At 39.2% G+C, this 13,683-nt stretch overlaps 1 protein-coding gene across 5 annotated transcripts in view; it reads left to right on the top strand.

Annotated features, from left to right (window-relative positions):
• UTRN (utrophin) overlaps positions 1-13,683 on the top strand; it is a 509,169-nt gene that overhangs the window by 107,791 nt on the left and 387,695 nt on the right. For all 5 annotated transcript variants that reach the window (XM_058534226.1, XM_058534222.1, XM_058534221.1 and 2 more), the window contains 4 exons: positions 8,619-8,711; positions 9,948-10,025; positions 10,369-10,461; positions 13,007-13,179. In XM_058534226.1, coding sequence (XP_058390209.1) covers positions 8,643-8,711; positions 9,948-10,025; positions 10,369-10,461; positions 13,007-13,179 — 413 coding nt within the window. In that variant the 5' untranslated portion in view covers positions 8,619-8,642. The remainder of the gene's footprint in view (positions 1-8,618; positions 8,712-9,947; positions 10,026-10,368; positions 10,462-13,006; positions 13,180-13,683) is intronic.

A 13,683-nucleotide genomic window follows, 5' to 3' on the forward strand; every position in this document is an offset into this window, starting at 1 on the left:
ATTGAGTCTATTAATATTTGTAATTGTTAAACAAATTTGGTAGTATATGCTAAGTCCTTGTAATTGGTGATCAATTTCGAGATTGATCTGCTGAAAGGAAATGACTTTTCACCCTTTACCTAGAAGGGGGTGAGCAGAGCCACCTACCTTGTGCTTTTCCATTCAGCTCCTGTACCCTATGATCTCCACCTTCAGAGGTGGGCTCTGCTTGGTGCAGGGATGGGTGGGCCTAAGCCAGTAGGGGCCAGTGAGCTATAAAGAGAGGATTGTTGAAGAGGTGGTGGTTTTGGGAGAAAGAAGCTCTTTCTGCTAAACAGAGCTGGGAGACACTGGACCCATTTTCAGCTGCACCTATGAAGCCTTTAGCTTCCGTTGCCACAGGTAACCATCCACCAGCCATGAAGGGAGCCAGACTGGGGCGTGAGGATTGACATTGTTGTTTTCCTTGTATTCCCTGTTGGGGAAATAAAAAATTCTGCCAACAAAAAGACCTCTATTCAATATAGAATACAGAGAAAACACAATTGATTACTGAGTGTGCAGATCAGATTAGGTGCATGCAGGCAGTTGCTAAAGGACTAGCCTGGACAGAATTTCACACAAATACGCAGTAAAGGGAAGGAAAGAACAATGAGCACTTATCTCCTGGAGAGACAAATGCATGCTCCTTGTGCTGTCTCCTGTCAACCTCCTGAGGTCCCCCTGAGTTAATTTTTTGGTCTTTGTTATCTTGCATTGGAATATTGGAGACCGGCTTATCTAATTCCTGACCAAAAAGTTGGGCCTATTATGTTTTTAAGGAGACACCCTAAGGGGAAGGAAGGGGCAGGGCAGCTGCCTCTCCTTTACTAAACAAAGAAAATGTCATGTTATTTACCTTTACATTATCATTATCAATGCCATAAGTAATGCCTCGCCCTGGTCCCATGGAAGCCTATCTTTTGAGGAAATGCATTTTTCGAACATTTCTACTGTTTTCCCCATCGTGTATACATGGAATGAGCTGTGTTGTGTGAGCTGTGTTGTGTATCGAGTCAGCCTATAGACCTTGCCTGGTGTGCGTGTGGAGTCGCGGTTTATTCAGCCTGCAGACCTCGCCTGCTTATCTGTCCCTGGAGTGTACAGGTGGCCCTGCCTCTGGCTGCCGGGTGTGTGAGCTCCATATGTTGTTCCTTGCCATCCCAGTTTAATCAGCACAGTTTTATCTCAGTTACTTTGCATACCAAAATCAAGGTAAACATTCTGTTACATGATGTGTGACTTTTGATTCTCTGAAAGATATTATTTGATTTAGCTGGTGTTTTATATTATTTTGTAAACTTTAAGGTCAATGCACGTTTATTGATTCGATTCCAATGTGAACACTCCGTAAATCATCGCGCTGTGGTTCATGTGGCACTGGTATGGTGACCTGAACGATCTGTTTCTCTTGTGTCTCTCCTTCCTTCTTTCCAAGCAAGCTTCTCAATGGACTCTTTTTCAGTTCTTAAGAACCTGTGCTGACCGCATGAATTCTTTGAAGAGGATGACTGAGTGCCATGCACTCACTAATTCTTTAAGTGACTGTAGCACATCTTGCTGGTCGTCCTTTGTCAAGGAGTTTATAGACCTCTTCATTCACTTCATTACACTCATTTTGCTTTCTGTCTTCTCAGCCTTTTGCAATGCTACTTTCATTCTTTCCCATGGGGTTGAATCATAAAAGTCAATATTAAAGCTCATACAGTCTTTATTTCATTGGTTAAGCTACATACTTTATAATTGTGATGACTCTAATTTTATCAGTCTGCTTAATCTTGACTAGAGAGACTCTTCTTTAAAAAAAAATCTATTGTTTATTTTAATAATAATACACATTACAAAACATTAGGTAATAGAAGAAATCCAAAGATAATGTTTTCAACCACTTTTAATTCCACCACCAAGAGAAAAAATATAACATTTTTGTTGTAAAATACTTAAAAAAATATATGTACACATAAACGTATTATAATTAACCAAAAGGACCTTGTACATAGTGCTCACTGATGCATTATTGATTTTTAAGAAAATGAAGACTTACAAGAGCCAAAAAGAGTGCTACATTTGTAGCAGTGCTGAGATTTGGGATTCATAAATTAAAAATTCTGGCTTTAAAAATATTGAAAGAGGGCCGGCCCCGTGGCTTAGTGGTTAAGTGCATGAGCTCCGCTACTGGCGGCCCGGGTTCGGATCCTGGCGCGCACCGTCGCACAGCTTCTCCGGCCATGCTGAGGCCGCGTCCCACATACAGCAACTAGAAGGATGTGCAGCTATGACATACAACTGTCTACTGGGGCTTTGGGGAAAAAAAAAAGGAGGAGGATTAGCAATAGATGTTAGCTCAGAGCCAGTCTTCCTCAGCAAAAAGAGGAGGATTAGCATGGATGTTAGCTCAGGGCTGATCTTTCTCACACACACACAAAAATAAATAAAATAAATAACTAAATAAATAAAAATATTGAAAGAAATATTAAATTAAATTACTTATTTCTTTTTGCATTTTTAAAATAACCAACTGCTTGAAAAAGACAATCATTCAAAAAAAAGAGAGACTGTAAAACTTACAACATATTATCAGATGCTGGGGCATCATTTTTTAACAGGTCAGGGGTGTCAGATTCATCTCAGATTAATTTGAGAAGAATGCAAGTACATTATGATATATATACCGTCTATGTGTGTACATATGTTTATACATATATGCCATATATCTCCATATATATGATACACACACGCACACTGTAAACATGTTAGTTGTGAAAGCATTTAAAAACTTATCAACTCTTCTCCTTGTTATATACAGTTATAACTTGGATATTTATAACGGGATTAGGTAAATCATAGGGCAGATTCTGTCTCTGTACTACCTCTGTGACTTGGTACAAACTTGGCAGAACCAAGCTAGTTGCTAAGTCCCTCTACTGTGCTCACTGTGCTGTGTGGCTGCTGGTTTTGTTGACATCTGTTTAGACTCTGAATGCCTTGAAGGCAAGGATGGCATTTGTCAGCCTGGACTGGCCAGTGTCAGCGTAGCCCACCATGGAGAGGGGCTCTGATCAATCTTCCAAGTGGAAAACTGAGGTCCCACTTCTACCTCTGGTCTCTTTGTTGTTGGTACAAAGAATTAGCGCTTCGTCCTTGTAAGAACTCCAAACTGCACTTCCTAAATTTTACTTTCTTATTCAATCTTTTACAGATTTTTTTTCTTCTATTTTTACTACTACTGCTGCTGAAAAACTTGCCCTGTGATGGAAATCATTGTGATTGGGGAGTATTGAACATGGGGGAGAATAATATAGTATTAGATTAGAGAGAGAGTGGGGACGAGATCACGTCCATCTTTTATTTGGAGTTTGGACTGTCTTTGCTGTAGTGGGAGTCCATTAGGTGAAAGCAGGGACATGACGTGGTGTGATCTGCACCTTAAAATTTGGGTCATTCTGGCTCCTATGCAGAAGCTCAGGGATCAGTTAGCCTAGTACTGGAGGCGTGGACTAGAGCAGGAGTGTTGATGGGGAGAGGTGGTGACCTTGGGAGTGTGTTTTTGGAGGTCGAAATGAGAGGTGGGGTGTGAGTGAAAGGGAAAGAATTTGGTATGACTGCTTTGTTTTTTGGTCCGAGGGAGTATAATGATTCTGCTGGTATTTTGCATTCAATCATTTCCCTGGTCTATGGATGGTGTTTTGTGTGTGTGTGTGTGTGTCTACGTGTGTGTGTGTGTCCTTTCCACAGAGTTTATCAATTCCTTGGAGGACTCACTGTTGACTAATCTTATATTTTACCTGTGTGTGGTTATGCCCTAGGCAAAGAGTGCTAATCAGTCACCCTAGCATCTGGTATGCCTGTAGACCAGATTTCCTTATCTGGCCCAATGTTTTAGGAAATTGCAAATATCAGGAGATTACACATATAAATTCAGATTTCCAGCTTCTTTTGCAAAACCGAAGTCCTACCAACAATGGGTAGGAATTCCCACATAGCCACTCTTGGCTGGAACTGAGCACTATCCTTTCCTTTTAGCCTTTAGAGCTGGCTGATTTCTCCAGGTGAGATGGGGTCCATCAGATTTACTTACTCAGTTGCACCATCACATGTACGTGTCGGTATGTGCAGCCCCTGCCCTCCCACAAACCCCGGCTTTTCCTCATGCATTGTGGTGACGATTTGCTTCTGTCCTCTGACACTTTTAAATCCGGGAGCTTCAGTGTCCCAGCTGCAGGTACTCATGCTGGTCCCTCTCGTCAAAATGGTGGTGTTAGAACTGGTGTTAAGAGAGTGCAAAGAAGTACAGGGGCAAAGGGATGAGAGGAGGGGGCATCCGAAGCTGGTTAGCTGTAGCATCTGTCATCTGGATTCATATCATGTTGTCTTTTCAGTTTTTTTAAGGTTAAATGTGACCCACAGCTTATCAGCCCTCCAAATTCAAGATTGTTCATTTACCCTCTTTAGTGTTTATTGGAAAACTATGGAAACCCTCTCTTTGTGAATGGGGAGGGTGGCCTGAACTTGGCATTTCTTCAAGGCCAAGCACAAAGGAGGTATTCACCAAATATTTGCCCAATTGAATTATTAAACTGTATTCTCTCTGTCCGAGAAATCTCTGCAAATAAGTCTTTGCAAAGAATTAAAAATATAAATAAGAGGTTAACTGTCAGGATGAATCAGTTTTTATTTTTATTAAACGATGACTTCTGACATTTCCAAACTGTTTCCCAGGGTGGATCCCATGTTTAGATCCTGTGGTACAAAAGTACCAGATACGCCTTAAAGCCGTGGGCTTGGAAAAAATAGTCTTCATTTGAGTTCATTATTTTAAATGTCATATATATTTTGGTGCTGTCTTTGGGAAGTCATTAAATACAACTCCCCCTTTTCTCCCCCCCACCAACACACACTGATTAAATATTTTCTTCCCTATATGGCAATCCTGTGCCCTCATAATTTTAGTAGCAGTTAAGCACAAACTTTGAGGACATAGATTTGAGCCAGGTTTTGTGGTATCACATCCTGGTTCTGCCTCTCACTTGTCATGTCACTTCTGTGTCTCAGCTTCCTTACCTTAAAATACTATTATAAAGAAACAAATAATACATGTAAATAATACATCTAAATCTCTATACATCTCTTGGACCATATCTAACTGATTGCGATTATTAGATCTAAGAACATGTCATGCTTCCGCTGTCTGCTTTTGTATGGCCCACAAGCTAAGAATGGTTTTTACATTTTTAGGTGGTTGCAAAGAGTCAAAAGAAGAAGAATATTTCGTGACATGTGGACATTATATGAAATTCAAATTTCAGAGTCCACAAATAAAGTTTTATTGGAACACAGTCATCGTTCCAGTTGGCTCATTTGTTTATGTATTTCCTGTGGCTGCTTTCACATTACAACAGGGTGGAGTAGTTTTGATGGAGACCATCTGGCCAGCAACACCTAAATTAGGTACTCTCTGGACCTTTACAAAAGACATTTTCTGACCTCTGTTGTGGAACACAAAGCATTGAAACACCATACCTATAGGTGTTACTTTCTCGGGTTATAGGTAGAACTTGCTCTTTGGTATAGGCTGGTTCTTTCCATCCATATCTAGAACATTCCCAAGTTGTATTTGTCAGGAATCTGTAGTATTTTGTAGTGATTGGCCAGGTATGTGGTGAGTGTGGGTGTGTTTTATGTGTAAGTTTTGAACCACAGTTTTGGATGTGAATGACCCCAGGTACCTTCCTTTGCTCTGTCAGTGAGGAGATTCCCAGGCTGTATTTTCCCCTCTTCTGCCATCCTGCAGGTGTACATAGTCCTTCTGAAGGTACCAGATGGGAGTATAAACCGATGATGCCGTCACTAGGGGTGGGTGGGAGAGTGTTGGGAGAAGGGGACACAGCACAAACGTATTTCCTACTGATTGCCATCAATATTTATCTGAAATTTGGAAACAATAAAGAAATTGAGCTGTTAATGTTGTTACTGTAGGGTTTTTTTGGTTTTGTTTTTGGTTTTAAAGAAAATAAGGGCATTGGTTATCTTTATATAAGTGACTGACTTCTAGAAAGACAGGACTGTGTCTCAGTCATCTTTGTTTCAGCAGAATGCTCCTTGAGGAGGCTTTCTCAAAATTTGGTGCTCAGTAAAGAAATGAATGAACTGGATAAGAATGAAAGGAAGAGTGTCTCATCTAGAAAAATTCATGCTAACTCTCAATGCCTCGTACTTTGCCATTGAGCACCAGTGAGCTTAGGGAAGAATCCAGTGAGTTTGCTGCTGAATTATGCCTTGTCTCCTGGTGCACTGGCGTGCTCTTGTATTATCATGTTCATTGTTTTTGAATGGGATGTACCGCTATAGGTCATCATATTAGTGAATCTGAGACTTGGAAGATCTTTCTCTGTGCATTGACAGTAACATGTACTCAGTTTCAGAGCCTGCTTTCACATTCCTGCCTGGGATGAAGAAGTGCTTGTTTGTTTTATCCCTCCTTTCAGATACTGTTGAAATTTTATGGCACTTTTATGACAGTAGAAATCGCTAAAGTTATGCTTGTGATATGAATGATAGTATCAACTCTTTATTGAACATCTGTCATCTTAGTTATTTATGACAGTCACATCTGTCATCTACTTACTTAGATGAGCAGGTAGATGCAGAAAGGCCAACTAACTCGCCTGAAGTTAAATGACTGGTTAGAGGCTTCTTGTCTACAGTGAGGTCATCGATGGACATTCATAAATATTTGTAATATGGACTAATATTTACGTTTACTTTATTTTATATTCTACTGTTTTTTGTTATTTTATTTATTTTTGGAGAATGGATAGTGGATTTGAGAAGAGTTAAATGCTCTCCAGACGTTATTTAGCTGCCTTGTCAGCAGTAAATCTTAAGATCCTTTCTGTGCCTAGATACCCCTCTTTGTTTCTCCATGAACTTCGCCCATATCCTTGTCCCTTCACTGTAAGACCAGGGTTGTTCAACTCTCCCTGAAAGGGAATCTGGTTATTTGATGGTTATTTTGCTGAAGTGTACTTTGGTTGGTTTAGAGACGAGGAAGGTAAGAGGTAGCAAATGACAAGGATCTCTTCTGCTCTTTGCTTTTAGTGAGAGCAGGTCGGAGGTCTGCAATGTGCAAGAAACTTGCCCTCGCTCTGCCTCCTGAGGTACTGCCTCTGGAACGTGTCTCCTATGTTATGCAACTATGTTTGTTACTGTGATTGATGGAATTAATCTATGTGTCCCTGACACCACTGCTGCTCCTGAAAATTACAGCTAAGAAGAGAAAAGCAGCTTTGTTTCAGATACAAATAAGTCCTGGTTTATTCTTTACTGATTCTATGGTGAAGACTTTCATATTGCCCGCATTTCGAGTATATGGACTATGGAAAAGCCACATGGTAGAAGTCTTTAGTTGACTTTACCTTATATTTAATTAAAAATGTAAGAAATCAGGACAAGAGGAAGAAAGGGATAATGCAGTGTTTTAGGAAACTTCAGAATGGCTCCCTTCCTCCTCTTCCATTTCGAGCTCAGAGTAAAATTTTGCTTCATATGACTTTATGTATGTTTTTTTAAAGTGAAAAATGAAGATAAAATAATCATTGGTTATAAAATATCTGATAGAAACTAGAACTACCTCTGTGGAATCTCTGTGGAAATTTCCTATTGGCAAGGAATAATTTGATACAACGTAATTATACAACAACATTTATTACATTGTGCTTTAGAATTTTCTGGACATTTGCACGTAGTGTTAATTATATGATCTTTACTGTAACTTGTGATATAGAAAGAGGTTAAGTAGCTGATTTAGGTTCACCAGTTCGTCAGCAGTCAAAATGAGATTCACACTGAGGCTTCCTGATTTTCTTTCTGGTAATTGTCTTGTTGCACAGAACCTGTCATATCACACACAGACAGGAAAGGATCTGCCTGTGAGTGGGGTGGGGTTTTCTAGCATCAGACACTAGAGGATGTTTATCAGTGGAAGCTGTTGCTATTTATCAGTCAGGGATGAGGGTTTAGGAATTCTATATGCTTTGTCATTCAAAACACTAGGCTCGTACTGGACTTAGATACAGAGCCAAAAGGGTCTTAATCATTCAGAAACTAATAGCTAGAAATAGAGACCTAGCACCCGAGAGCTGAAGTTGGTGACGAAATGACCTGCTCCCATAATGGAAATGCAGAAAAACATGATCGTACCATGAATGTGAAATGCAGAGATGGAATGAGAATCTGCACACTTTTCGTTGACCTCTGCCTCCAGGTGTTGTATACTCATTTATATTTTTAATGCATCTCTTTATCATTCATTTTCAGAAATATATATACCATACTAAAAGCGTATTGACATTAGCCACCCCTTTATTCGCTCCTTTTCTAAGAAATGATGCAATTTAAATCTTGGAACTTAAAACAATTGTTATGCGATTTCAAAGTTCTCTGTATTTGTACTTGTTCTTTTCATGCAAGGCAAACTTGAAGAGTCTGCTGATCCTCTAGAACTTTTAATTGGAAAAAATGAAACCATTTATTTATTTGCCAGGCATGTATGGAATTTCTGCTACTGAATTAACTGGTATTTTACTGTTTCTGTTTTATAGAGTGGGAAACCCCCCATCAGTGATATGTTCACAGACCTCAAAGATGGAAGGAAGCTATTGGATCTTCTAGAAGGCCTCACAGGAACATCACTGGTGAGAGGAGTCATCTTTGAGAACCAGGCTAATGGATTGTCTCTGGTCATTACTGATACTTGAAGACCTGCTGGGGGTACTTACACTATAAAGGCTGAAATAGGGACTTTAAAAAAAAAAAAAGTGTTTTAATGAATTCTTTGATAGAGCAATATTTAGGCTAAAAATGAGGGCTTTGTTTTTATCAAAGATAAAATTACCTTAAATGTTTATTGCTCTCAGACAGCCCAGTCAAGAATTACAAAGAAGAATGGATATGTAAAGAAGGCATAATGTTTTGAATAGTAGAGACTATAGAAACAAACACATTTAAATGTTATTTAACAAATATTTTAAGAAAGTTGTTAAAAACTGTGGCATTTATTTTTATTCAGATTTTTAGTGTCATATTTGTGTTTGTTTCTTCATCAAATCCCACTTGATTACTTTACATGTAAGGCACCCTATGCTCGCACAGAAATAACTCTGCTAATGAAGAGGATGCATTTTATGGGTACAAACTTTTACACTAGAGGTAGAATTACTCTAAAAGGTATAGAGAGATGCACTCCTGGAGATGAATTCCTTTCTTGCCAAAGTGTCGTGTGTTATATACTCTGTTGCCTTCCAGGTGGTGGGTAGGCCCTGTTGGAGAGGCTGATCCCTCTCTCAGATAAGATTCCCTAGCCAGTGAGGCAGAAAGAAGCCCCCAGATCACCTTTCCCCAGGTGGCAATTCCTGCCTTCCCAGTGGGCCCTTGTAATGCTAACTAGAACCTGGGATGGTGCCTCTGAGTCCTCCCTGTCGTGTCCACACTCCTGCAGTATGGAGGTGACATGACTTCCAAATCTTTCTGCGTGCAGACCAATTTAGATGAAAGAAACTTTGTCCCCCAAACTTGTTTGCACGGTAAAATCACGAGGGAAATCTTTTAAAAACTCCAAACCTGGACGACACTCCAGTCTCACTAAGTCACCATCTTTGGGGGTGGGGTCAGACAGAGGCATTGGTATTTTTTTGAAGCTCCCTAGGGGATTCCAATGTGCAGACAAGCTAGGGAACATCTTAAGATGCTGTTCGTGGGGGGATTTGGAGTCTATCAACACTAGCCTCCATGGTGGCCTGAGAAGCCAGCCAGAGCTCCTGGCCGGGGGCCTGTGCGTGCTGAGCTGCTGTTCTATGCACATCTCAATGACAGTGTTTGTCAGGAACGTGGAGCGACTGTCTGTCTCATTTTTTTTGTGTTTTGTTTTCCAGCCAAAGGAACGTGGTTCCACAAGGGTACATGCTTTAAATAATGTCAACAGAGTGCTGCAGGTTTTACATCAGAACAGTGTAAGTTTGTACCGTGACTTTTGGGGTTCTTTGGTGCCATCAGGATTATTTATACTGTGAAACCAGCTGCCTGCTCTGTGCGTTGGCATCAACTGATTTTTGGAAACATTTCTCTTATGAGACGTATTGAACCTTTTCTATGAGCGAAGGAATGGTTGTACTTTTTCTGATTCCTTTATTAATCTAGCGTATAAATAACACATTTTTGAGATTTAGGTTTACCCGATTCTCTAAGATGAAACTTTTCTTATCATTCACTTATTTTGCTGTCCAAATGGGCTAAAATGAAAGCCTGGGCTTCTGTGAAGAAGTTGTCTTAAAAGTTATTTTTTCATTTTAATAGGTAGAATTGGTGAATATAGGAGGAACTGACATTGTAGATGGAAATCACAAACTGACTCTGGGATTGCTTTGGAGCATCATTTTGCATTGGCAGGTGGGACATTTCCAATCACTTCTTAATAGAAATGGCAAATGTATCATTTGTGTATTAGTTTCTTAGAGTTGCCGTCACCAAGTACCGCAAACTGGGTGGCTTCAACAACAAAAATCTATTTTCTGACAATTCTGGATGCTAGAAATCTGAGATCAAGGTGTCAGCAAGGTTGGTTTCTTCTGAGGCCTCTCTCGTTGGCTTGCAGAAGGCTGTCTTCTCCCTGTGTCCTCACGTGGTCTTCCCTCTGTGTGTGTCCATGTCCTACTCTCCTCTTCTTCTTCTTCTTCTTTTTTTTTTTTTGGTGAGGAAGATTAGCCCTGAGCTAACATCCGATGCCAATCCTCCTCTTTTTGCTCAGGAAGACTGGCCCTGGGCTAACATCTGTGCCCATCTTCCTCTGCTTTATATGGGACGCCGCCACAGCATGGCTTGACAAGCGGTGTGTCGGTCCGCGCCGGGGATCTGAACCTGCGAACCTCGGGCTGCCGAAGCAGTGTGTGTGAACTTAACCGCTACATCACTGGCTGGCCCCCTCTCCTCTTCTTATACCAAGATACCAGTCATATTGGATTAGAGTCCACCCATAAGATCTCGTTTTACCTTAATTACCTCTTTAAAGACCCTATCTCCAAATGCATTCACATTACGAGGTTGGGGGTTAGGACTTCAACATTTGAATTTTGAGGAAGACACAATACAACTCATAACAGTTTGGAATGGAATAGACTGACAAACTGCTATATTTTCCTGGCATAGGAAAAAAACGTATCTTTTTTTAATGTTAAATTTTAAAAATTGACATAATTTCAGACTTATAAAAACGTTACAGAAATAGCTCAAAGAATTCCCAGATACCTTTGACTCAGATTCCCCAAATGTTAACAGTTGTCTATATCTCTGTGTTCTCTCTATTTGTCTTTGCCTAAATACTTCAGTGTGTATTTTCTAAAAACTAAATCGTTCTCCTAAAACCAAGGAATTCTCTTACATAACTACAATATAATATTGATATCATTATATAAAATGTATAATGTAATAGTAATATTTATAATTAATTTATCATGTATCTTCAGTCTTTAATTTGGAGTAGTTTGAGTCTTTCTTTACCTGTTAAGATATTGACATTTTTGAAGAGTACTGGACAATTATTTTGTAACATTTCCTTCCATGTGGGTTTGGCTGATATTTCCTCATGATTAGATTCAGGTTGTTCATTTTTGGCAGGAATGCCACAAAAGCAATGTTGAGTTCCTTTTAGTGCACACCATCAAGAAGCATGTGCCATCCATTAGGTTGCTTCTGCCAGTGCTCGCTGTCATCGTTTGGGTAATGCGGTATCTGCAGGTGTCTCCAGGGTAATGTGACTGCCCTTTGTTATTAAAAGGTACCTTGTAGGATATACTTTGAGACTGTGTAAATATTCAGCTACTTATCAAATCTTTGTCCGTTAGTTTTAAGATCCATTTATAATTCTTACCTGATCAATTATTATTATGATTCTTAGAAAATAGTGATTTTCTAATTTCATTGTTTCTTCTACATTTTATTAATTGGCTTTCTACTTGTAAGGAAGAGCTTTCCCTGGTCTCTTGTTTATCTATCTTTATCTATTTGTTCATTCATTTATATATCGGTGTACACTCATGGATTTTTACTTATTTAATAGGTTATAATCTTTTACTATCATTATTTATTTTGTTGCTCGCAGTGTCCTAGATGTGGCCCATGCGATCCCCCTTAAGTTGGCTCTTGTGTCATTTAGATATATCGGCATCATTCTTTGAGCACTTCCTTAAAACGTGTGTACTACTTTAGAATAATAATGTAAGATGTTAGTTCTAGATTATAATTGTTATTGCCATCAGGAAAGGTACTTCATTCTTTGATTTTTTTTTTTTTGTTTATTGCAGTAACATTGGTTTATAACATTGTATAAATTTCAGGTGTACATCATTATACTTCTATTTCTGCATAGATTACATCATGTTCACCACCCAAATACTAATTACAACCCATCACCACACACATGTGCCGAATTATCCCTTTTGCCCTTCTCCCTCCCCCCTTCCCCTCTGGTAACCACCAATCCAATCTCTGTCTCTATGTGTTTGTTTATTGTTGTTATTATCCATTCTTTGATTTTTATCATCAGTCAAAAGTTCTTCCTTTCTTTCTTATTTTTGTAGAAAATAAAAATTGACTTTTCTTCCTATTAAAAGATCTCTGTAAATGTATTAAAGTATTAATTTTTTGTGACTATGAAAGTAATGTTCGTTATAACCAAACCTAATGTAAGTATTGCTTAAGATATAGAAAATACCGTAAAGTATAAGGGTGAGGTAAAAAAAATCACCTCTAAATCCTAGTACCCCAAAATAATCACTGTTAAAAATGCATTTCTTTCCAGTGTTTAAAGGAAAATTTTGAAATAAAATGAATACCAATTCCCTGATCCATAATGGTTAATTAATATATATTTCTAGTTCAAGGACTTGATTCTAGGAACTGTTTTAAGTTATAGACAGGCGTGGTTTCTCTTAAACAGGTGAAAGATGTGATGAAGGATATTATGTCAGACCTGCAGCAGACAAACAGCGAGAAGATCCTCCTGAGCTGGGTACGCCAGTCCACCAGGCCCTACAGCCAGGTCAATGTCCTCAACTTCACCACCAGCTGGACAGATGGGCTCGCCTTTAATGCCGTGCTCCACCGACATAAGTGAGACGTGACTCTAAGCTGTGGGCTTTCCAAATTTGTATCTCCTCTCTGTCTTTTTCTTGCTACTCCTCCCATAAGTCCCTTCCCCAATACCACCACTCTCCTCTATGCACATGCTCTACCAAAGCATTAAGAAAAGAAATATCATGGAAGAAAACTGCCCATCAAGTCTTCTTTTCCATAGGACTTAAATGTCACAGTGCAGTGTCCAGGGTTTCTTCTACATATATGTAAGTTAAAAAATGTGAAATAATTCACATAGTTCAATCCCACTCATTCGGCACTAACCAATAATATATACAAAGAATTGTGTTAGTTTTCATTCTCATACCAAAAGGAAAACTTGGTAAATTCAATGCAATCCCAATTAGAAATACAGAAATCATTTTTTTCCATGAAACTTGTAAACAGATTCTAATTATATAAAACAACGACGGCCTAAAAAGAGCCAGTACAGTCCTGAAGGAAAAGGACTCAGCTGAAATACTTCCCAAACAGAAACCA

This window comes from Diceros bicornis, chromosome 39 (genome assembly GCF_020826845.1).
Source record: "Diceros bicornis minor isolate mBicDic1 chromosome 39, mDicBic1.mat.cur, whole genome shotgun sequence".
NCBI classification, from domain to species: Eukaryota; Metazoa; Chordata; class Mammalia; order Perissodactyla; family Rhinocerotidae; genus Diceros; species Diceros bicornis.